This window comes from Thunnus thynnus, unplaced genomic scaffold (genome assembly GCF_963924715.1).
Source record: "Thunnus thynnus unplaced genomic scaffold, fThuThy2.1 SCAFFOLD_41, whole genome shotgun sequence".
Taxonomy (NCBI): Eukaryota; Metazoa; Chordata; class Actinopteri; order Scombriformes; family Scombridae; genus Thunnus; species Thunnus thynnus.
In genome coordinates, this window is record NW_027095882.1 from 95646 (window position 1) to 121883 (window position 26238).

The 26238-nt window shown below is 47.5% G+C and overlaps 1 protein-coding gene and 1 long non-coding RNA gene across 2 annotated transcripts; both read right to left on the bottom strand.

The window, feature by feature from the left end:
• Nucleotides 1–9088: 9088 nt before the first annotated feature.
• Nucleotides 9089–11213, bottom strand: LOC137178741 (uncharacterized). Its single transcript, XR_010927190.1, has 4 exons — nucleotides 11006–11213; nucleotides 10798–10907; nucleotides 10554–10610; nucleotides 9089–9179 (listed from the first exon to the last, which is right to left on the bottom strand). It is a non-coding gene; the product is annotated as an uncharacterized lncRNA (long non-coding RNA).
• Nucleotides 11214–19426: 8213 nt separating this feature from the next.
• Nucleotides 19427–25400, bottom strand: LOC137178737 (uncharacterized). The gene is made up of 2 exons (XM_067583962.1): nucleotides 19769–25400; nucleotides 19427–19550 (listed from the first exon to the last, which is right to left on the bottom strand). Exon 1 carries the CDS (start codon nucleotides 25398–25400, stop codon nucleotides 20040–20042), a length of 5361 nt encoding a protein of 1786 aa, XP_067440063.1. The 3' UTR covers nucleotides 19427–19550; nucleotides 19769–20039.
• Nucleotides 25401–26238: the final 838 nt, after the last annotated feature.

A 26238-nucleotide genomic window follows, 5' to 3' on the forward strand; every position in this document is an offset into this window, starting at 1 on the left:
ACTGTTCATGGATGGATCAGCATCACGCAATCCTGACACAATCAATCAATCAAGTTGGTTTCTCTGTGGTAACTGCACATGACACTCATTGCTAAACCACTTCCTGCTTCACTGTCTGCACAGGCAGCAGAGTTAACATCTGTCATCGAAGAATGTAAACTGACAAAGGACAAAAAAGTGAATATCTATACAGACAGTAGATATGCTTTTGGCATTGTGCATGATTTTGGCACAATTTGGAAACCTATTGCACACCACACTCTTGTGTCACAACTGCTGGATGCTGTTCTACTCCCAAAACAGGTTGCTGTGTGTAAATGTGAAGCTCAACAGGGTCTTCTTTCCCCGCTGATTCTGCCAAGCCCGTTCCCTTGGCTGTGGTTTCGCTAGATAGTAGGAAGGGACAGTGGGAATCTCGTACATCCATTCATGCGCGTCACTAATTAGATGACGAGGCATTTGGCTAACTAAAGAGAGATGTAATTGGCCCCCGCCGTTTAACCCACGCTTTATAGAATTTCTTCACATTGACATTCATAGCTGGGCGGGACTGCACCCCCAGGTTCCGTTAGGAGCTTGGGGTATCCGTTGTTCCGACCCTATGGACGCCTCACGGCTGGCCCTTCGGAGACTTCTCTTAGACCGTGAGGGAACCGGCGTCACCATAGAACATGGCTACCCGGCCCATCTCCATTTCGTAGTGTTTACCGTCTTACGTCGACGTGGACCCGCTAATCATCCACGCGTCATCCATAGTATACGACGGCTCCCGCGAATAGGAACGGCCCATCGGTCCCATGCGCTACTCCGAGCATTCAGAGGCTGTTCTACCGTCTGGCCAAGATCTTGAATATCTTGCACGTATCTACCGTCTGCAGGAGCGCCCTTTTGCTGAGGATGGCAGCGACTTTGGTGGCCCTTGACTTCCGCATGCCCATCAGCTCAAGTACTCTGAAGTTCCCTTGGTGCCATTTCCCTCTAGCTCCGAGAGGGAACCCGGCCACCTCGACGGTCTTTACCCCTGGGTAAAGACGCGTCACCGCCCCTTTGAACTTCATGTACTTGTCCACCTTCCGTTTCTCCGCGTCTGGTAGTGTACAAGGTGACTTTTCGAAACAGATAGTCACATCAATGATCAAGGCAACCTGGTCCCGGATCATGATGAGGTCCGGCACTCCCCGTGTACCGTCTCCAGACTGAAGTCTCTTTTCCCTCATCACGCGCCAGCCTAAGTCTTCACCCTCCTTTTGGAGGAACACGCACACCTTGTTGTGGCTGGCCATGCGGTTCCTCTTGAGCTCCGCACAGTTCCCAATGATATGCTGTATGGTCTCCTTTTCCTGTTGGCAAAGCCGGCACTGTTGCGACTCCTTGGGCCCCCTTCCTCTCCACAGCAGCGAAAGGGTAGGGAGTGTGTTCGTACGGAGTTGCAGTGCCATGATCAATTCTGACTGTGTAAGCCGATGCTTTTCGGGATCCCGGGTCCAGCCGTTGGAGATCTTGTCGCTCTTGAACACGACCGTTCCCACGCCCTGCTTGGTCAACCCGCACCACCTATCGAACGCAACCGATCTCCAGGCTGACGTGCTCGCCCTGCTGACGTCAATCTGGTCCAGGTCCGGCCTGCCCCCATCCCACAGCACCTGCCGCCAGAGCTGCCATATCCGGGTCGCTGGGATGGAGGCTCTGGAGATCGTCCTGGTGCAGTCATCTGTTGAGTTATATAGAGACAACAGTCTCCTTAGCTGGATTGCCGGGATCTGGGCAGCCAATCTCATGATTCCAAGTCCTCCGTCCACACATCTGCTGTACAGCAGCCCGTCGGTGGTGAATGGCTCCAGGTGGAGCCACTTCTTCACCTGTGTCCGAATGTCCCTGTCACACTCGTCCAATGCTGTTTGGGAGGCCGAGCCGTGGTCCGCGACGTACACTATCCGTGGAATAGCGTACGTTCTCAGTAGCTCGACCTTCTGAGATGGTTTCAGGGGGGCCTTGGATATCTTGGCCATCATGTCTTTTATTGTTTCTCTCAGTGGGGGTTTCAGGATCCCTTTCCAGGGATTTATCTGGACGCCCAGATACTTGGCCGATTCCTGTTCCCCCACCATGTGGATGGGCATTCCCGAGAGTGACCAAGCATCGCAGTTGTTGACTGTGTATCGCCTTGGGCCGTCGCTCCCAATAAGGAATCCATGACACTTGGTGGGATTCGCTCTCAGGCCCGTGAGATCCGAGAACCTGTCCAGGATTTCCAAGTTCTTAGACATACCCTCCCACGAGTCACTCAAAATTGCCAGGTCGTCCGCGAACGCCAGTGAGGTGATGGCGGTGCCCCCAACACTGAACCCCACCCCCAGCCTCTCCAACATGTGGAGAAGTGGGTCGAGGGCCAGGTTGAAGAGCAGAGGAGACATCGGATCGCCTTGCTTCACACCCACCTTGATCCCGGTCTTCCTGGTGTCGCCGTAAGCAGTTTTTATTGTCGAGAAGCAATTCCTGTAGGAGTCTTGGATGAGACCTCTAATCAACTCATCCACTCCACGTCTCTCAAGCACCTCGGCAATATGCTTGTGGGACACAGTGCCAAATGCCTTGGTCAGATTGACGAACACTACTGCTAACGTTTTCCTCTGGGACTTACTCACCCGGATAAGTCCGTCGAGGATGGCCAGGTTCTCGGAGCAGCCTGGCGCTTCTGTGAAGCCCCGCTGGCGAGGGTGGATGGCGCAGGCCTCGGTCAGTCTCACAGTTAAGACTCTTGAGAACGCTCTCAAGACTACCGAGCCGATCGTAATCGGGCGCCAGTTGTTGATGTCGCCGGCTCTACTCTGATCGCTAGACTTGGGGATCAGGGTGGTTCGGCTCTGTTTCAGGCACCTCGGCAACCGCCCGCTGTACAGTATGGCGTTGAACAGGTCCGCCAGCTTCTCGCCCTTCTTGTCCCACATAAGTAGGACTTTACGTCCAACGCCATCGGGACCAGGCGCACTCGCCTGGTCCATCTTTCGAAGCGCCTGTAGAGCCTCAGCCGGTGAGATGGGAGGGCATAGGGACGAGTTGTTCGCCTCCGGCAAGGAGGCGAACTGACCAAGACTAAGGAAGCTGTCGTCCCTCTCCCATATCCCCTTGTATGTCTCAGTGACCAGTTTGGGATCAATACGACAAGTCGTTTGTTCCCTGCCATCGAGCACCAACCTCGCAGCAGAGCTTCTGTTGCTCCGATACAGCGTCTGCATGTTCTTGTATCGGAGCCTCTTGTCCTTTTTGAGGCGTTTTTGACGATCCGACCAGGTCTTCATTCCCGTACTCACGATCCGAGCGTGGCCCCGAGTCCGCAGTCTCGCGAGTACTTTCCTCAGATAGTCGTTAATTGCCTTGCAGGAGGAGGTCAGTGGTGACACGCCATCAGCACTGTTCACCTGCAAGGTCTTTGTGAGGTGCTCCTTGACCAGGGCCACTGGGGCTCTGGGAGGTAGCTCCTCACTGAGGTCCGGCAGCTCTACTAAGGCAACCGCTGCGGGGGACTTGTCCGCAGTTTTACTCCTCAGCCTCCTGAGGCTCCTCCATTTCCGCTGTATCTGGGCCTTCGTGTAGTGGGGGAGGGCCAGAACCGCTGCCTCGAGGAACCCAGATTTTCCGCCGAGGTCGCTATGCACGCGTTCCAGGGTTGCCAGTTCGGCCTGGGTCCACCCACCATTGGTTGCCTTAACTGTCCTCGCACCCACCTTGCTGACATACAAGCCCAGGTGTTTCCTCCTCTGATGGGTTGTGAGGCCCCTCTGTGAGGAGAAAGATTTAGGGCAAGTATCGCAGGCAAACCCCGTGATGGTACCCGCTCCGGATCGGGTTGCCCCACACTTCGCTGCGTGACACGCCGCTCGGTGTGGGGTCTTATGAGTACCGGCACACTTGCCGCAGATGAAAAGAATCACCCTTGGCTTGTGTGCTTTCCTCAGGTGGGTCTGGGCGGCCCTCACCGAGCCCAGACTGGCGGCGCACAACCTGCACGGTTGGACTAGCCATGGCACCCGGAGGCCCACCATGACTGTCGATGGAAGACCCTTGCTAGCCCGCTTGGGTTTCCATCCCTTCTCCGTGCTCAGGAAGATCATTCCCGCTCTCTTCCCAGCCGGGAAGAGAGCCCTTCTCGCAACCGATGGTACCCTTCTTGTAGGAGTCCCAGCCGGGTCCTCCTCCCTCTTCCGTCTGAGTAGTAGCCTACTCCGGACTACTACTCCGCTCGCCTTGTCTGCGCTACCAGGAGCCGCCCCTTCTCCAGCCTCACGTGCCGTCGGCCGACGGACACGTACACGGTCACGCCTCGGGGTTGACCACATCCTTCTTTCTATGACAGCAGGCGACCTGTCCTATCACGGTCAGTCAGATGCGTCAGTTGGCTTTTGCTTGTCTTAGCTTCGATCGCAGTTAAGAGTGGCGGGTCTTACACCCTGGCCCACTCAGAACTCTTTCAAAAGCAGACAGCAGCAAAAGTTATCAGAACGAGCAAGATTAACTTAACTCGTTCATCCATTCATGCTTAGGGCGAGGTCAGAACGACCCCGCCTGGTACCCCTGCCATTGCCAAAAATTCGAGCGTCAGCACCTAGACACTCAATTTTATGGGCAGGGGCCACATCGGTGCAGACACCCTAGTGTCTTCCCGACGTTAGTTGTTCCCATCATTCGATCCTGACCACTGTTCCTTCTTTCCTTATTCCGGACATCGTTGCTGCACGCTACGATCTTTATTTTTGTTCCCAAATTTAAGTTGTTCATCCATAAGATCATGGGGGACAGACTAGGCTGATCCCACAGTGGATGCCCGTTGGTGCGCCCATCCGTGCTTCCTGGGTTACCCTCTTCGCCGTACTCTCCACGAGTACATTGCCGGCGGGACCACGAGGAGGTGAGGGGTCACTATGATGCTACCATGGCCAGAGCAGCTCTTACCCAAGGAGATACTCCTTGCCGGGTCATGGTTCTCTTCGTCTCCAGGGCTGCGGGTGGCCCCCAGGCCGTCACAAATCCCAGGAGACCAGCGAAAGCGGTAATCATTTACCACTTGGCCTTTAAGAGAGTCATAGTTACTCCCGCCGTTTACCCGCGCTTCATTGAATTTCTTCACTTTGACATTCAGAGCACTGGTCAGAAATCACATCGCGTCAACACCCTACGTGGGCCTTCGCGATGCTTTGTTTTAATTAAACAGTCGGATTCCCCTGGTCCGCACCAGTTCTAAGTCAGCTGCTAGGCGCCACCCGAGGCGACCCGCCAGGACCCGCATGAACGGGGCCCAACGGGCGCCGTAGCTGGGGAGATCCACGCCGACTGACCCGATCCCCCCCGACCGACCCGCCTTCCTCACGGCGGCGGACACCGCCCCCCGACAACCCCCACCCGGTGACGCGCGCCGCACACCGCGTTTCCAGCAGGGGCGAGAGGGGGGCGAGAACTCCAGCAGAGAGCTGATCAGACTGAGAAGACTCAGTGGACAAACAGTGGATGTGTTTTCAAAGACGGGTACGGTACGGCCCCAATGACAAACCATGTCTGCCAAAGTATTTGTTTCCTCACTATGCAAAGTTGAGTCATGGGTTGGACCATGCCTCAAGAGGAGGGATGATGGATACTATTTCACAACACTGGTTCACAAAGACTTTTACTAACTATGCCCCAAAATTTAGTCAATCATGTGTTATCTGTGCCACGAACAATATTGGCAGAAGTATTCAAACACCACAAGGTGCACACCCTTCACCAGATAAACCATTTGATCACTTACAGATGGATTTCATTGAACTAACACCAAGTGAAGGAAAGAAATATTGTCTGGTAATTGTTGACATGTTTTCCAAATGGATTGAAGTTTTTTTCCTTCAGCAAATCAAGTGAAAGAAGCAGTACCAACTCCAGCCAAAGGACCCCTTCATGGCCGGCAGCCTTTTGACTGGATAGTGATGAAAGGCTTGGCGCTCTAAGTGGTGGACGGGCCCATTCCAGGTGCTGTTGACCACACAGACGGCAGTAAAGGTAGCTGAAAGAGTCACCTGGATCCATGCCAACCACTGCAAAACAGTTCCACCTCCACCAGAGACATCAACAACAGAGTAAGTCACCACAGCGCGATTGAGGACTCTACGAGAGTGTAGGCGGATCGCTGCTCTCAGGTGACCAACACAAAGACATCCACTCACAGACCAGGAAGAGAAGTAGAAGTGACAGTATCGGCATACTGTCCGACAAGAGCAGGCCGAGCTCCAACTAAGTGACGTGCTGAGTGAATCTTAGTGTCACCATCGTGGGATCTACGATGGAACCCGAACGATGACCATGGAATCCATTCAGACGTCCTGGACGGTGTGGTTTGCTTGGTTCAATGTGTTTGTATTTTGTGGCTGTTGTTTGATCCCGTGTATCAGAGGTTTGATTGTCCACACGGTTGACAAATCTGTCTCTCATCAAATGACTCAGCGAACTATTCCTGATTGGATTCCACCACACCATGATGTTTCTGATCTTGATGAAGTCTCTGACTGTTAAGTTACAATAAGAAAAGTTGCTTGCATTTATTATGGGATGCTTATGAGGTGGACAAAATATCAGAAACACCTCTTTATATAATACAGTCCACGGTAACACCACCACAGGAAAGTACAATCTGAAAAACTAAACTTAGTCGACACATAAACAACTAAAGTTGTATCAACAAGAAACTGAACATTTATTATTAAGTAAAGTAACTTACTGCAGTTCTATTTGCACGGTGTAATATTGTGTAGACAAAGCACCAATAAAATTGATTTTAGTGGCTTATCTTACTTAATTAAAACCCTCTGTAACAAAGTTCTGAGTGAATCATAGAAATATACTTTGACTACTTTGGTTTGTTACCACATTAGAATATTAGAATTAGAGTTCAAATACATCATTGTGCTAATTAAACCTGGATTATATTGTCTTCTGGCTTCTGCTTCAGCTCAACTTTGTCCACTAGGATTTATATTTATACACGACTAATAGCATTTTGGTTCATGTTATTGAAATATGATGATTTCTGTTATGTTGATAAACATGTAAGTTAGTAAGTAAAGTTTATTTAGTATAGCATCTTTCACAGAGCAAGGTCACAAACTGCTTCACAAGAGTAAAACTGTCAAAAAATAAGACCCTAAAACAGTAAAACACAAACAAACAATAAAACATAAGCAACAAAAGACCTTAAAAATACACTTTTCCATCTTCCTGTTTTCTTTCTCTTTGTTTTAACTCTTTTTCCACCTCCCTCTTTGCACAAACACACAAAACAAGCTGCTGTTGATCAGGCTGGGAAGATGAGAGAGGCCCTCCCCCCAATTATCCACTTAAGGCCGCCTGGGAGAGAGCACAAACAAGAGGATCAGTAGCAGGACTATACATATCCCATCCAGCAGGGGGGGGAGTATGTAACAAACATCAACCCTTGATCATAAAGCCATGTTATGCCTTACTGTTGAGGTGTTTCATCGTGGTAGTGGTGTCATCTTGGCAGGTCCAGCGTTGTTGGTGCAGCATCACCAGCGGTGTTGCAGTGAAAGAGCCCGGATCAGGCTGTGGTCTGTGTGTATGTCTTCGTAAGCGCAAAGAATCGAGCCGTTTCAGGCCACTCTGAAAGAGTCTTTAGGCCGGCTTATCTTCCAGTTTACAGTATTGCTCTCAGAGGAGCCTTGAGGATTCAGGCTGTGGTACCAAATAAAGTTTAGACTGACTCTGCTCAAATCTTCAGTGGCGTCTACTTAAAAATAAAATACTGTATGTGTTTTCTTCAAAATCAAATTATTATACGTAGCAATACGAGACTTAATATTACCAATAAAACAAAAACAAATAAACTCGTTGCAATGAAAGATTAAATATGGATATATTTAGATGAAAAAAAAATTAAGGAGACGTTTTAAGAATCTAACACTCTCCCCCAGGAGGCCAGCTCAAAGAGGAATCTCTTTGAGGCTTTTTTCTAAGTTAGGATAAAACAGGTTTGGGTTTGTACTAAAGGGTTTTGCACCAAATTATTGATAGCTGTGCCTGATGGTTTGCAGCCTGCGTCTCCTGAATAGAGAAATTTTGGGGAAGTCTAATTCTGAGGTTTTACATGCAAAAGCTCACACTTCAAGTCATTCTTGCCTATTATTTCACATTAAAGCTGTAAACATTATGTTCATAATGTTCAAGTCTTTCATGATATTTTCTGATTAATAACAGTCCTGCAGCTTGTATCATATTTGTAAAACCATTGGGAAACTTGATTCAATGAAGGATGTATGCTTAAACATCACGAAGCATTAATATGAAGGTTAATGTTTGTAATTAGAAGAATTGACTTATTATGAACCATACATAAACTTCTTGACTGTTTCTTTAAACTATTTACACATATCAAACCATCTACTGAAATAAAGTTTAATAGGATGAAAAGAAATAAAGTTAGGCAGGATGATTAGATTGATTGCTTTCAGAAACAAATGTAAATATGAGTTAAACATAACCCTTGCTTCATAATATAAATGCAATCAATGTAAATATTGTTTAACAATGAAAGAAAACCTTAAAATCAAATGCTTCAAAAATTATGTCTTTACATTCCCACTACTTCAGAAAATACATTCTTTCAACACAACTGCTTATCAAATTTAACTGTTAAAATATGGCCATGAGGTTAATAGATCACAACACTTGGGTGACTAAAATACAAATCCATGGTTACAAAGCATTCATTAACTCACTCTTGTCAATAGATGGCAGCATGGTTCCATATATATGTGCATCAGCATATGTGCTGCAGCCTTCAGCATATGTGCTGCAGCCTTCAGCATATGTGCTGCAAAGTGAAGCTCAACACACGTGTTGTTTTCAATCTTTTTGTGAAACTGAGTCAAAGTTTGTGCTGAATATGATCAGATGTTCAGATTTTGGGTTTAGACTGATCAACAAGGCATTTAAGATGCTTGAAATGTTTGTTCCATGGTACAATCTCCACAACATTTTCTTCCACGGTTTTTGTAAAATACAGCTTCACCTTGATTTGGCGAGAAGTAGCGGTTAGCTTTGTCTTAGTTGGCCTTGTCCTTGCTGAAACCTTCTTTTGCAGCTGGCGTCTTCCTCTTTCCTCTGCTGCTCCTTCCTGTCCCCGGCACCAGGCAACTCTGGTTGTATGAAACAAGACAGAGAAGAACTGATATGGGTGGAATTCATGATAATACTTTATCTGTAAGAGTCCTGTATTGTTATTGTTTCCACTTCACGTTGACCAGATGTTTCTACTGCATAGGTTTGGGCTGTGATTGTGTTGCTGACCTTTGAAGGTCAAATATGTTCTCTATAGTTAACCTGGTCTTTCAGGTTGGAAGAGGACATTGTGTACAGTGACTTACGCTGGGACCTAATGTTTCTTACAGTAACACTCATAACAGTTAAACACTGACATGAACACAGTCCGTTACAGTATGTTCAGATATGTGAAGCAGAGTGAAGTTAAATCAGCCATTTAATAGGTAACAGATTCATTCATGCTTGTTAACAGGGATAAACCAGCTTGTCTGCTGTTACTGTAACATTCCTGAAGGTGGCAGCAGAGGAACATAAATGTAATATATATATATATATATATATATATATATATATATATATATATATATATATATATATATATATATATATATATATATATATATATATAAAAACTTGCATGGGATTAAATGACATCTTTTCTACTGTAAAGAATCCATTCTAGTTTTGGTATAATACTGTAGATATTGATGTTATAGAGAGTTATTGATATTGTAAAAAGGTACACAGTCATTTTAATTTATTTTATTTCATTTGTAAGTTTATTTTATTATGATTGTATCACTATACGACCACAATGTAAAGTCTTTCAAGCCAACATAGTAACCTACAGCAGAGAAGGATTTTCATGGTGTTGTGGGAGCAAGCTGTGCTGATCCGTCTGTCCGTCCTCCTGAACTGACTGGTTGTGTGTCTCATTATAGAATAAAAGACTTGAATCACCCTGACTCCTGTGCCATAGATGCTCATGACATATTGTTTTACAGCAAGCCCTCCTGATGTATGAACACAACAGGCCTACCGACTGTAGAGTGTAATCTATTTCTTCACCATAAGATGGCGTCTGATGTAACACGAGCGTTACTGGTTAGAATGAAGGGCTGGAATCAACGTCAACACCGAGCACTGTGTTTCCAGTACTTACAACAAATCATTATTTTAGTGTACAGCAAGACTCTTAATGTATAAACACAATACTGATTCTATTTTTGAGAGTGGTGGAAGATATGTCTTCACCAGAAGATGGAATAATCCAAAACGGGGGAAAAACTCAAGACAGAGACTCATCAGCCAGACATTTCTCCGTTCTCTGTTAAAGAGCGGCTGAGATTGACACTAAAATAAGAATTGCTGGCAGCCCTTTTGATAGACGAGTATTTTCTTTGTCTTGAGGAGCTGCAGCATTTATTAACTGACTGTACTCTACATTTACTGCCTTATTGACAACTTACTGCTAACCTTCTTCTTTGCTCCACTTGCGTTCACGTCACGTTTCTGCCGCTCGCTCTCTGCACTCGCTCAACCACACACACACACACGCACACACACACTTGGTTAGTGAAATGTTAAATATTTGATGTCTGTTATTGTTCATGAAATCGTTATATTCCTGGAGCTTTTAATGATGGTACAGTTTTTTGGTATATCTAAGAAGACCATATATGGAAGAAACAGGAAGTGTGTCAGGTGCCTTACCTGCTGATTGCTAATCAGGAGCCACCTGTGGCAGGTGAGTTGATATATAGGGTGAAAAAGTCTGTCAGTTGTTGCCCTGAGAAAGGTCGGTAGAGCTGAAACATTGGTCCCTGAAACAAATAATATCTGATGAAAAGATGGCTGCTATAGTTCATCAATTTAATTTCTGCTTTTGAACAGGTTCGCACAGGAAACTTGATGAACTTACAAACTCCTCTTCCTGTGACAGGTCTAACGTGGCCACTTGTTGTGCAGCATTCCTGTGCTCCTCTACACTAATAATGGTGTTGCCTTACTTGTTCGTCTTTCTGACAATCCACTCCTGCACCTGCACAAAACAAGGATATTACATTTATTAATAAGGATAATGGCTTCAAAATCAGAAGACATTTACTAATAATCACATAAAGTACTCTGAAGTTTGAAGTCTGAAGTCCTTTCCTCCACATCCAACAGCGTGCATTCTGTTTTTTCAAACAGATAGTCACGTCAAGAATCAAGGCAGTGCGATCCCGGATCATGATGAGGTCCAGTACTCCCGTAACACTGTCTCCAGACACAAGTCTTTTTTCCCTCATCACATGCCAGCCCATGTCTTCATCCTCCTTTTTAAGGTCGTCACATATTTTGTTTTGCTGGGGATTTCCTTTTGAGCTTTACATAGTCCCCAATAATATGCTGCATGGTCTCTTTTTCTTGTTCACAGAGTCTGCACTGTTGTGACTCCTTGGGCCCCCTTCCTCTCGACAGCAGTGAGAGGTTAGGGAGTGTGTTGGTACGGAGTTGCAGTGCCGTGATTAGTTCGGATTGTTTCAGCCGATGCTTCTCTGGGTCCCGGGTCCAGCTGTTGGAGATTTTGTCATTCCTGAACACAACAGTGCCCAAGCCCTGCCTCACCAATTTGCTCCAGTTGTCAAACACCCTCTCTCTCTCCAGGCTGACGTGTTTGCCCCGCTTGTGTCGATTTGCCCTAGGTCCAGCCGACTCATTTTCTCGGGCTTTGGGAGGGAGGCTCTGGAGATTGTTTTGGTGCACTGGTCGGTTGAGTTGTACAGAGACATCATTCTCTTGAGCTGGATTGCTGAGATGTGTGCAGCCATTTTCGTGATGAAAAGTCCCCCATCCACACACCTGCTGTACAGCAGGCCGTCGGTGGTGAAAGGCTCCAGATGGAGTCATTTCTTCACCTGTGTGCCAATGTCCCTGTCACATTCGTCCAGCGCCGTTTGAGAGGCCGAGCCGTGGAAAGGCGTACGTTCTCAAAAGCTTGACCTTCTGAGATGGTTTCAGAGGGGCCTTGGATATCTTGTCCATCATATCTTTTATTGTTTCTCTTAGTGGGGGTTCCAGGATCCCTTTCCAGGGATTTATCTGGACGCCCAGATTTTGCAGATTCCTGCTCCCCCACCATGTGGATAAGCATTCCCGCAAGTGACCGAGCATCACAGTCGTTGACCGTGTACCATTTTGGGCCGTTGCTCCCAATAAGGAAACCATGACACTTGGTGGGGTTGGTCCTCAGGCCTGTGAGATCTGAGAACCTATCCAGGATTTCCAAGTTCCTGGACATGCCATCCCACAAGTCACTCAGAAGCACCAGATCGTCGGCGAAAGCCAGTGAGGTGATGGAAGTGCCCTCAACACTGAACCCCACACCCAGCCTATTCAACTTGTGGAGAAGTGGATCCAGTGCCAGGTTGAAGCACAGCGGAGACATTGGAACGTCCTGTTTCACGCCCACCCTGATCCCGAACTTTATGGTGTCGCCTTGAGCAGTTTTTACTGTCAAGTAGTAATTCCTGTAGGAGTCCTTGATGAGACCTCTGATTAACTCATCCACACCACATCTCTCAAGCACCTCAGCGATATGCTTGTGGGAGACAGTGTCGAAGGCCTTGGTCAGATCAATGAACACTATGGCTAGCGTTTTTCTCTGGGACTTACTCAGCCTGAAAAGTCTGTCAAGAACGGCCAGGTTCTCAGAGCAGCCTGGCGTTTCGGTGAAGCCCCGCTGACGAGGGTGGATGGCACATGCCTCGGTTAGTCTCATGGTTAAGACTCTTGAGAACGCTCTCAAGACTACCGAGCCGATCGGGAGCCAGTTGTTGATATCACCGGCTTTACTCTGGTCACTAGACTTAGGGATCAGGGTCGTACGACCTCTGCTTGAGGCACCTCAGCAAACGCCCACTGTACATTATGGCGTTAAACAGATCGGCCAGCTTCTAGCCCTTCTTGTCCCACATGTCTTGTCCGCCTCCGGCAGGGAGGCAAACTGTCCGAGGCCCACAAAACAATCATCCCTTTCCCAGATCCCTCACTACGTCTCAGTCACCAGTTTGAGATCAATACGGCAAACTGTTTGATCCCTGCCATCAAGCACCAGTCTCGCTGCGGAGCTTCTGTTGCTCCGATACAATATCTGCAAGTTCTTGTATCGGAGTCTCTTCGTCTTTAGGCGCTTTTGGTGATCTGACCAAGTTTTTCTACCCGTACTCACGACTCGAGTGTGGCATCGTGTCCACAACTTCGCGAGTACCTTCCTCCATATCCATTAATTGCCCTGCAGGAGGATGTCAGCAGTTACATGCCGTCAACACTGTGAGCCGGCAGGGTCTTGGCAAGGTGCTCCTTGACCAGGGCCACTGGGGCCTTGGGGGGCAGCTGTTTTCGAAGGTCCGGCAACTTACCCGAGACGACGGCTGTGGGGGACTTAACCACAACTTTTCCTCTCAAACTCCTGAGGTTCCTCCACTTCTGTTGTATCTGGGCCTTCGTATATTGGGAGAGGGCTGAATCCACGGCCTTGAGGAACCCAGATTTCCCTCCGAGGTCATCGTGTATACGATCCAGGATTGCTAGTTCAGCCTATGTCCACCCACCGTCCTTTGCCACCCTTGCCATCTGCGCCCTCGCCTTGCTGACATACACACCCAGGTGGTTCCTCCCCTGATGGGCCGAGAGACCCCTCTGTGGGGAGAAAGTTTTAGGGCATGTATTGCAGGCGTACCCCGTTATACAACCCGCTCCAGATCGGGTTGCCCCACACTTCGCCGCATGGCACGTCACTCGGTGTGAGGTCTTAAAAGTACTAGCACACTTACCGCAGATGAAAAGAATCACCCTTGGCTTGTGTTTTCCTTAGGTGAGTCTTGGTGGCCCACACCGAGCCCAGATTAGCGGCGCAGAACCGGCACGTTTGGACTAGCCATGGTACCCAGACACCCACCATGACTGTGGATGGAAGTCCCTTGCTAGCCCACTTGGGCTTCCATCCCCTCTCCGTGCTGAGGAAGATCATTCCTGCTCACTTCCCAGTCAGGAAAAGAGCCCTTCTCGCTCCAGATGGTACCTTCTTTCTCTTAGGAGTCCCAGCCGGGCTCTCCTCCTTCCTCCATCTGAGTAGTAGTCTGCTCCGGACTACTACTCCGCTTGCCATATCCGCACTGCCAGGAGCCGCCCCTACTCCAGCGTCACGTGCCGTCGGCCGACAGACACGTTCACGCCTCGGGGTTGACCACATCTTTCTTCCTATGACAGCAGGCGACCTGTCCTATCACAGTCAGTCAGAAGGGTCAGTTGGCTTATTGCTTGTCGTAGCTCAGATCGCAGTCAAGAGTGGCGGGTCTTGCACCCTGGCCCACTCAGAACTCTTTCAGAAGCAAACGGACAACAGCCAAAGTTATCAGAGCGAGCAAGATTAACTTAACTCGTTCATCCATTCATGCTTGGGCGGAGTCAAAACGACCCCACCTGGTACCCCTGCCATTACCAAAAATTCTTTTCCCTCATCACGTGCCAGCCTAAGTCTTCACCCTCCTTCTGGAGGAACATGCACACCTTGTTGTGGCTGGCCATGCGGTTCCTCTTGAGCTCCGCACAGTTCCCAATAATATGCTGCACGGTCTCCTTCTCTTGTTGACAAAGTCTGCACTGTTGCGACTCCTTGGGCCCCCTTCCTCTCCACAGCAGCGAAAGGGTAGGGAGTGTGTTAGTATAGAGTTGCAGTGCCATGATCAATTCCGATTGTGTAAGCCGGTGCTTTTCGGGATCCCGGGTCCAGCCGTTGGAGATCTTGTCGCTCTTGAACATGACCGTTCCCACGCCCTGCTTGATCAACTTACACCACTTGTCGAACGCACACGATCTCCACGCCGACGTGCTCGCCCTGCTGACATCGGTCTGATCCAAGTCCGGCCGACTGTTCTTGTCCGGCCTGCCCCCATCCCGCAGCACCTGCCGCCAGAGCTGCCATATCCGGGACACTGGGATGGAGGCTCTAGAGATCGTCCTGGTGCATTCATCGGTCGAGTTGTATAGAGACAACAGCCTCCTTAGCTGGATTGCCGGGATCTGGGCAGCTAATCTCATGATACCAAGTCCTCCATCCACACATCTGCTGTACAGCAGCCCGTCGGTGGTGAATGGCTCCAGGTGGAGCCACTTCTTCACCTGTGTCCGAATGTCCCTGTCACACTCGTCCAACGCTGTTTGTGAGGCCGAGCCGTGGTCCGCGACGTACACCGTCCGTGGGATAGCGTACGTTCTCAAAAGCTCGACCTTCTGAGATGGTTTCAGGGGGGCCTTGGATATCTTGTCCGTCATGTCTTTTATTGTATCTCTTAGTGGGGGATTCAGGATCCCTTTCCAGGGATTTATCAGGATGTCCAGATACTTCGCCGATTCCTGCTCCCCCACCATGTGAATGGGCATTCCCGAGAGTGACCGAGCGTCACAGTCGTTGACTGTGTATCGTTTTGGGCCGTCGCTCCCAATAAGGAATCCATGACACTTGGTGGGATTGGTCCTCAGGCCCGTAAGGTCCGAGAATCTGTCCAGGATTTCCAAGTTCCTGGACATACCCTCCCACGAGTCACTCAGAATCACCAGGTCGTCCGCGAACGCCAGTGAGGTGATGGCGGTGCCCTCAACACTAAACCCCACCCCCAGCTTCTCCAACATGTGGAGAAGTGGGTCGAGGGCCAGGTTGAAGAGCAGAGGAGACATTGAATTGCCTTGTTTTACACCCACCTTGATCCCGATCTTCCTGGTGTCGCCTTGAGCAGTCTTTATTGTCGAGAAGCAATTCCTGTAGGAGTCTCGGATGAGTCCTCTAATCAACTCATCCACTCCACGTCTCTCAAGCACCTCGGCAATATGCTTGTGGGAGACAGTGTGGAATGCCTTGGTCAGATCGATGAACACGACAGCCAATGTTTTCCTCTGGGACTTACCCGGATAAGTCTGTCGAGGATGGCCAGGTTCTCGGAGCAGCCTGGCGCTTCTGTGAAGCCCCGCTGACGAGGGTGGATGGCGCAAGCCTCGGTCAGTCTCATGGTCAAGACTCTTGAGAACGCTCTCAAGACTACCGAGCCGATCGTAATGCGGCGCCAGTTGTTAATGTCGCCGGCTTTACTCTGATCACTAGACTTGGGGATCAAGGTGGTTCGGCTCTGTTTGAGGCACCTCGGCAACCGTCCGAGGCCGTCCAACGCCATCGGGACCAGGCGCACTCGCCTGGTCCATCTTCCGAAGTGCCTGTAGCGCCTCAGCCGTGAGATGGGAGGGCATAGGGACGAGTTGTCCGCCTCCGGCAAGGAGGCGAACTAACCAAGGCCCACGAAACTGTCGTCTCTCTCCCATATCCCCTTGTATGTCTCAGTGACCAGTCTGGGATCAATACGGCAGACCGTTTGTTCCCTGCCATCGAGCACCAACCTCGCAGCAGAGCTTCTGTTGCTCCGATACAGCGTCTGCAAGTTCTTGTATCGGAGCCTCTTGTTCATTTTGAGGCGTTTTTGACGATCCGACCAGGTGTTCCTTCCCGTACTCACGATTCGAGCGTGGCCCCGAATCCGCGAGTACTTTCCTCAGATAACGGTTGGTTGCCTTGCAGGAGGAGGTCAGTGGTGACACGCCATCAGCACTGTTCACCTGCAAGGTCTTTGCAAGGTGCTCCTTGACCAGGGCCACCGGGGCTCTGAGAGGCAGCTCCTCACTGAGGTCCGGCAACTTCCCTAAGGCAACCGCTGTGGGGGACTTATCCACAGTTTTTCTCCTCCGCCTCCTGAGGCTCCTCCATTTTCGCTGCATCTGGGCCTTCTTGTAGTGGGGGAGGGCCGAAACCGCTGCCTCGAGGAACCCAGATTTTCCGCCGAGGTCGCTATGCACGCGTTCCAGGGTTGCCAGTTCGGCCTGGGTCCACCCACTGTCGGTTGCCGCCTTAGCCTTCCGCTCTCTTGCCTTGCTGACATACAAGCCCAGGTGTTTCCTCCTCTGATGGGCCAAGGGGCTCCTCTGTGAGGAGAAAGATTTAGGGCATGTATTGCAGGCAAACCCCGTGATGGTACCCGCTCCGGATTGGGTTGCCCCACACTTCGCTGCGTGGCACGTCGCTCGGTGTGGGGTCTTGTGAGTACCAGCACACTTGCCGCAGATGAAAAGAATCACCCTTGGTTTGTGTGCTTTCCTCAAGTGAGTCTGGGCGGCCCTCACCGAGCCCAGACTGGCAGCGCACAACCTGCACGGTTGGACTAGCCATGGCACCCGGAGGCCCACCATGACTGTCGATGGAAGACCCTTGCTAGCCCGCTTGGGTTTCCATCCCTTCTCCGTGCTTAGGAAGATCATGCCTGCTCTTTTCCCAGCCGGGAAAAGAGCCCTCGCTCCAGATGGTACCTTCTTTCTTTTAGGAGTCCCAGCCGGGCTCTCCTCCTCCTTCCTCTTGAGTAATAGCCTGCTCCTGGCAACTACTCCACTCGCCCTAGATGTGGACCACATCTTTCCTTCTATGACAGCAGGTGACCTGTCCTATCACAGTCGGTTAGAGGGGTCAGTTGGCTTAATCGCTTCTCGTCGCTTGGATCGCAGTTAAGAGTGGCGGATCCTTCTCCCTAGCCCACTCAGAGCTCTCAAAAGCAAACGGACAGCAGCCAAAGTTATCAGAACGAGCAACATTAACTTAACTGGTTCATCCATTCATACTTGGTGGGGTCAGAACGACCCTGCCTGGTACCCCTGCCATTAACCAAAATTCGAGCATCTTCACCATTTTAAATGTTCCACAAGGATACTCCATCCTCCTCCTCCTCCTCCCGTCTCTTTAGCTGCTCCTCCCTCCTCATCCACCCATCTCTTTAGCGACTTCTCTGGGGAACACCCCCAGCTCCGGGAGTGATGTTCAAACAAGGAAATGTGCATCATGTAGCAGGTGGATGTGACTCCCCTCATTGAGACCTGCTGATAGATGTAACAGCGGAGCAGAAGAGAGAGACTGAGATAGTGATGTAACAGACATGCGTGCTGGTATTTGACATGTTTTTTGGGGGGGGTTTCTTCCCGAATACAAATAATTTTTAAAATATTTATATGAAACAAATTTTAGTTAAAAAAAAAACACTATACGTGCTTTGCTGACTAAATGATTTGTATTCGGGCACAACCCTAATCTCTACTCTCTTCTGGGCTCATTTCTTTAGGAGCTACTACACAATCTTGTTAAGATGCTCCAGATGTTCACTGACACACAAACAGGATTGTTCCTCCTCCTGCTTTAACTTCTTTATCACCTGGCTGCTATGAAATCTCTCTAAAGTTTGTTTTTCTTTTTGCATAAAGTTTGTAAGCCCATTTTTTATCCAAGGCTTTTTATTATAACCACGTTTATGTTAACATGGTGTTGTTGGACAATGTTTATCATACAATGATAAGTCATATATTTATCATATTTCATATTAATCATATATTGCAAACACAGATAAATAGTCGCTTAATGTTGCACAAATGGAGGTTTTTCTACTGGGCTTGGTGATCAATGGGTATAGCCCTCTTCTATATAATGCATCCAGAAAATCTGATGTTTTATGTTTAGATACATTTAGGAGGTCAATATTAAATAAATCTCCACAGATTGCAGATGTTTTATTTATATTAATTCTTTCAAACTATCTTAAAATGTTTCTACATGTGACCCCGATGTTCTGTATACACAAGTATATTCCTCATCCCTCTTGCTTCAATTTCCATGGTTATGCATTCCATTAAATCATCAATTACAGTTGTCATATATTCGACTGGTTTGCATCTCAAGTCACTGTCCACATACTGGGCCACACCCCCTCCCCTGTTGTTGGTTCTATTGATATAAAGAAGCTCAAAACCGTCAATATGGAAATCAATACCTTTCTCTTGATTTAACCATGTCTCAGATAAGGCTATAAAATTGAATTTAAGTTTAAATATATTCAAATTTTCATTGATCTTAGGTAAATGGTAAATGTTGATTTGTTTTATCTTGAGTCACTATCAAGGTGTAGTCCAGGAAAAACTAGCAGATAGTACAAATAGGCAAGCCCCCCATGAGGTCCAGCTCAATCTGCACTAGATATGGTACAGCACGGAAAACTATAGCCTACATATAATATTGCTGATTTTCATGCTTATATCACAAAGTCAGACCTGCCAACCCTGGACGAGTTTTTTGAGTACCACTTCCGCGACCTAGATGCGTCAGACGCAAATCACTGCTGTTCGAACAATGAATTATTGTACATAATTTGCAATTTTATATGCCAATAAAACAATTTGCTTGAGTGGTGAAAAGGCTGCTTCTTTAAACACATCTAGTATACTGTCCTCGCAATGAGTAGTCTTTATCCAAAGCTAGACAGTTAGCCAACAGTCTGCAGTCCTCCAATAAACACAAGGCGTAACTTTTCTTGCATGTTTAATGAAGATCCACATTTACTGTAAAACTGCGACAAAGCACAAATGCAAACAGAAATCAGAATCTGAACAATATTCATTACACTGACATGACTATGTAAGAAATAAAAATGCTGTGTCACTAAGCAAAACAGGTCAGCTAACAGGTTGCAGCTATGCTAGTCATCAATTTAGTCACCTCAAAACAAATACACAGCAAATATACGATGTATATAGTGTAAAGAAATCGCTAACACATAATACTCACGGACAAATAGTGTCCAAGGCAACAATGTTGAAAATAAATAGCTGCAGCAGATACCAACACATGAGCTCTCTACTCTGTCTGGTTAGCTCTGGAGGAAGCTTCCTGTTTTTGTAACTACTTCTGTTGAATGATCAGGAGGGGGCACTGCAGAACACAAAAAACTACTTGCACTCAAACAAAGGGCAGAATACTCCCCGCCTGGCACAATACTATTGTACCACTAACAGACAATGAATGAGATACAAACATTAACATGTAAATTGTCCATTTTCTATTGTCCCTCAGACAAAAGGACAACCATCTCTGATATCGGTCTCAGAAACACTTTCACACTCCCTTCTTTTGCTGTCCTTACTTCTGCCTTGCGAACCTTGTTGTCTTTGCTGGGGAATGTCTTAATAACAAGTCCTACAGGCCAGTTGTTCCTGTGAGCTTGGTGATCCTTGAGCAAGACAACGTCTCCAACTTTGATGTTGGGCTTGTCCTCTGTCCATTTCCTTCGATTCTGAAGAGTGGCAAGGTATTCCCCCCTCCATCTCTTCCAAAAGGCGTCTGCAAGACACTGAACCTGTTTCCACTGTTTTGTGTGGAGCTCTGTTGGGTTAAAGGTGCCGGAGGGTGCTGATAGAGCACTCGTCTTCTGAGTCAAGATCATTGCTGGTGTAAGGACAGTTGGCATGTCGGGGTCTGTAGACAATGACACCAATGGTCTTGCATTCATTATTGTCATCACCTCAGCCATTAAGGTACTCAGTACTTCATGTGTGACTCGAGTATGTGCAGACTGAATAAGCATTGCATCCAAGATTCGTCTTGCAACACCAATAAGTCTTTCCCATGAACCACCCATATGTGAGGAATATGGGGGATTAAATTGCCATGTACAGCCTTTTTCCTGAAGGTAACTGTTCAGCGTAGCATCCCTGTGATCAATACTCAATTCTTTACAGGCACCAATAAAATTAGTACCTCTGTCTGAGCGGAGAAGTTTTGCAGGTCCACGAATAGAGAAAAATCTTCTCAATGCATTAATGAAGCTGGATGTGGACATTGATTCAACAAGTTCGATGTGCACAGCTCTTGTTGACATGCATGTGAAAAGAACTGCCCACCGTTTGCTGTCTGCACTGCCTCCCCTTGTGCGACGTGTCAACACAGTCCATGGACCGAAAACATCAAGACCGACATTGGTGAAGGGTGGCATTGGTGAGAGTCTGTCAGCTGGCAAATCTGCCATCTTTTGGATCTGAAGTGTTCCTCTAAGCCTACGACAGATGACACATTTGTAGATAACTGATGAGACCAGGCGTTTGCTCCCGATAATCCACAATCCTGCTGCTCTAATCGCTCCTTCTGTGATATGACGGCCCTGGTGAGCTACCTTCTCATGGTAGTATCTCACCAAGAGAGAGGCGATGTGGTGAGTATGGGGGATGATAAGTGGATGTTTTTCTTCCTTTGTAAGAGTTGCCGATCCCAGGCGACCTCCAATCCTGAGTAATCCATCTTCGTCAAGAATGGGGTTTAACTTTGTGAGTGGACTTTGTTTTGGCAGTGCTTGCTTCATATTAACACATCTGAATTCTTCCTTGAAGATCTCATGCTGCACAGTGAGAATAATCACAGACTTTGCTCTGTGGAGCTCACTCACGGTGCTCGGCTCACTGTAACACTTCCATCCACGGCATTTGCTTTGATCAGATGTCTTCTTGAATGATGCTGCAACACGAATTAGTGATGCCATGGTGCGACACAAGGTCATCCAATGAGAAAACCTTTCAAAGCGATGTGACTTTATCTGGACTTCTGAAGTTTTAGTGATTAGAGATGTGACGTCAGGCCGTACCTCTACATCTGCTTCAGGATCTATCAGAGAGAAGATGTCTGACTGTGATGGTTCTGGCTTGGATTGTGCTAGGAATGATGGTCCAGAAAACCAGTTTGTGTGTTGAAGTTGGGAAGCATGAACAGGCCTTGTTGCGTGATCTGCTGGATTGTTCTCTGAAGAGACATAGTGCCATTGCTCAGGATGTGTAGATTTTCGGATGCGAGTCACTCTATTGGCAACATATGTGTAAAACCTCTTGGTGTTGTTATATATGTAGCCGAGGACTATCTTACTGTCAGTGAAGAATTTGACAGCATCCATGTCAGCGTCAATCTCATCTCTTAGTAGGTCATACAGTTCCACAGCCAGAACAGCTGCACATAACTCCAGCCGTGGTACAGTGTGAGCAGGCCGTGGGGCTAGTTTGGATTTGCCCATGATAAACCCTACATGGCACTGACCTTCATTATTAATGGCTCTTAAGTAAGCTACAGCTCCGATAGCCATTGTAGATGCATCTGAAAAGATGCACAGTTCTCTTCTTTGGGCGGAGGACTGTGAAAAAGGAACATAGCACCTTGCTATCTGAAGACATTGGAGATCTTTTAGAGATTCTTTCCATCTGTTCCATTCTTCCTCCTTTTCCGAAGGCAGTGGTTCATCCCAGCCATTTTGCTCAGCTGAGAGTTCACGGAGTAGGGCTTTTCCTTGCATTGTCACAGGAGCCACAAACCCTAAAGGGTCATACAAACTGTTGACCGTGGCTAGAACACCTCTCCGAGTGTATGGTCTTTCCTCTTTGGAAACTTGGAATGTGAAACTGTCTGTTTTCAGGCTCCACAGGACTCCCAAACTACGCTGTAGAGGGAGATCATCCAATCTGAGGTCCAAATCCTTCAAATCTGTGGCTCGCTCATGTGCTGGGAAAGCTTCCATGACCTTGTGGCTGTTGGATGCTATCTTATGTAATGTCAGATTGGACTCTGCTAACATCTTTTGAGTATTTGTCAAGATGTCGATAGCTTCTTCGTGGGTAGGTACAGATGCAAGACCATCATCGACATAAAAATGTCTCACTACAAACTGCTTGGCATCAAGGCCGTGTTCTCTCTCACCCTCAAATGCAGCCCTCCTCATGCAATAGATGGCCACAGCTGGTGAGGGGCTGTTTCCAAACACGTGAACTTTCATTCTATAGTCTCTCACATTTTTGCTGAGGTCGTTATCTTCGTACCATAGAAATCTGAGGTAGTCTCTGTGGTCTTCACGTACCACGAAACAATAGAACATTTGTTGCACATCAGCTATGAATGCTACAGACTCTTTTCTGAAGCGGAGGAGAACGCCCAAGAGGGTGTTGTTCAAATCAGGTCCGCTAAGAAGCACTTTGTTTAAAGACACTCCATCATGTTCAGCGCTTGAGTCAAACACCACTCTCAACTGATCAGGTTTTTGGGGGTGGTATACCCCGAATGATGGTAAGTACCAATTTTCTTTATATTTCTCCAGTGAAGAAGCAGGCTCTGCATGGTCATTTTCAAGCATTTTCTTCATAAAGTCAATGTACTGCTTCTTCATTACAGGTTTTCTGTCCAATATTTTCCTGAGAGAAGAAAGTCGCTTCATCGCTTGATCTCTGTTACTTGGAAGTCGCTGTCTGGGGGAGCGGAATGGTAACGGTGCCACCCAGCTGTTCCCTTCATCCTGATAAACTTCTCTCTCCATTATGTCAAGGAAAGCTTGATCGTCCATTGAGAGTGCTGGCTTGTCATCATCTCTAGTTTTCTCAAAAACTGCAGATCCCAGCTTGTCTATGTTCCCCCTGTGGTATTCTTCCTCAGAACAAAAAGATGGAGAACAGCTGTGATGAGATGGCATGTGGTTGAAATTCTCCTTCACCAGGATTTTGTTTGGACATGGACTGAGGAAGGATGAACGACCATTACTGAGAACATGCGTTTTTAGCACATTAACAGTTGTTGGCTTATGAGTTGCCCCCAGACAGACTTCACCCACTATGACCCACCCAAGGTCTAGCCGCTGCGCATAAGGTGTACTGTTAGGTCCATTGATCTGCTCCCTCACCTTGTGCAACTGCAGTATATCTCGACCCAGGAGCAGAAGGATGGGAGCATCTGGATCCACAGGCGGAATCTTGTCTGCAACTCGCTGTAGGTGTGAGTGATGACGTGCTACGTCAGGGGATGGAATCTCTCTGCGGTCATCAGGAATCATATCACATTCAATTAATTTTGGGAGGGGGAGTCGTATTTTTCCATCCTGTGATTCAATCATGAAGTTTTTAGCTCTTCTGCCCATAGCTGTGACTACGCCAGAGCAGGTTTTCAGTGTGTACGGTTCTGATGAGGTTGTGATGTTAAAAAGATGGAAAAACTCAGATTTGGCAAGTGACTTATTACTCTGCTCGTCAAGCACTGCGTACATTTTCCTTGCATCCTCTCTTTTTCCAGCAGGATACACTATCACAGGGCTGATTTTGGAGCATGAGCATTGAATATCTACATTACCACAAATCTCTGTGCATTTGGATGTGACTGGAGTGACTACATTTTCATTCACCTCCCCGCCATCACATGTTTCGGCTTCGATGGTTTCCTTTGCAGTGGGAGGAGGGCCAGGATGTAGAGCTGAAATGTGTCTTTCACTACCACACTCCATACATTTAATTGTCTCTCTGCAGTTTTTTGCCAGATGCTGCGTTGACCCACAACACTTGAAACAAATGTGCTTTTCCTTCAGGAATGATTTCCGCTCTTCCAAAGACTTAGCTCTGAAACTCCTACATTTTCTGAGAGGGTGGGGTTTTTTATGTATGGGGCATTGCTTATCAGGACTTTCCATTTTCTTCTCAACAGAGCTACTCTGGATAGTTGAGGACTCTTGTGGAATGTCAGTTTTGTGTACATTTACACTAGCTCTGCTGCCACTTTTTATGTATTTCTCAGTTTTTGAACTCTGGTTGCTGGGTGGTGTAAAGGCAAAACTAGGGTCGTTTCTTATTTTTGCCTGCTGTCTTATAAAGCTGGAGAAAAAACTGAAAGGGGGAAATGCGACTCTGTGTTCCTCCTTATATCTAGAACCCGTGGCAATCCATTTCTCTTGTAAGCTGTGAGGTAGCTTGTCCACAATGGGATTTACTCCACGAGCCGTGTCCATATAAGACAAGCCTGGCAGATATCCACCTTCTTTTGCACACTCTATCTCCTGAAGAATGTCACCCAACTCTCTTAGCTTGACATTATCTTTGTTGGTAAGTTTAGGAAAATCTTCAATCTTTTTTAGCAGTGCATGTTCAACTACTTCCGGTGACCCATAACTTTCTTCTAGTCGTTGCCAGACTAAGTGGAGGGCTGCTGCAGGGTTGAACACATGCACAGAGCGAATTCTCTTAGCCTGCTCTGAAGACTCTAAACCAAGCCATTTTACTAATAAATCTATTTCTTCTCTGGCTGAAAGGTGTAGGTCATTGGTAGCACTTTGAAATGATGCCTTCCATGACCAATAATTCTCAGGACGGTCATTGAATTTGAGAAAACCTGCACTCATCATTTCGCGACGGATTAGATACTTTGTTATTTCTTGCACACCCTGAGGCTCGGATGTGGCCTCCCTTTGAGGGTAAAAGGACTGTCCTGTTGGTCGTGGGGAGTACATTTTAACTCCTAATTCCTCCCTTTGTTGTTCTTGTTTGACATTAGTTTGTCCTTTATCAGCATCTCTGTTTTTCTCATCATGTTGGGTGGCTGCTTCATTTAAGCCCATTTTACATTGCTCAAGCGCCATCTTGTGGCAGCCTAGAGGATCAACCTTGAATGGGATTTCCCCAGAGTATGCGTTTGAATGCTGCTGGACATAGTCAGAGGTGCGCTGGGCTGAACTGATAGGTAATTCTAGTAAATCTTGACTGAGTTCACTCATTACAGATTTACCAGCTTCTTCATAGGCAGCAGCTTCTGCTGTAGCGGCAGCGATAGCTCTTTGGCTTTGTAAAATATGAAGACTTGCTTCAAGGTCAGCTTTCTGTTTCATGATGCTAGCCTCCTTTTGTGCATAAGTAAGCTGAGCACGGGCAGCCTCCGCTTTGGCACGAGCTTTTAATGCTGAAGAACTGGCTGAGGAGGCTCGACTTGACCGCCTTGACGACTGTGAATGTGCTGACTTTGAGTGGGCATCAGCACTTTGATAAGATTCTTGCTGCTTTTCCCCTCCCTCTTCCTGTTGCTGAGGGGCTGGCTGATACTGTTTGCCTGACCGTAGACTCATTGTTGCTGCATACTGTGTTATCTTGTTTAATTGTGCCCGCTGTGCTCTTGTCCTTTTACTATACTGTCCTCGCAATGAGTAGTCTTTATCCAAAGCTAGACAGTTAGCCAACAGTCTGCAGTCCTCCAATAAACACAAGGCGTAACTTTTCTTGCATGTTTAATGAAGATCCACATTTACTGTAAAACTGCGACAAAGCACAAATGCAAACAGAAATCAGAATCTGAACAATATTCATTACACTGACATGACTATGTAAGAAATAAAAATGCTGTGTCACTAAGCAAAACAGGTCAGCTAACAGGTTGCAGCTATGCTAGTCATCAATTTAGTCACCTCAAAACAAATACACAGCAAA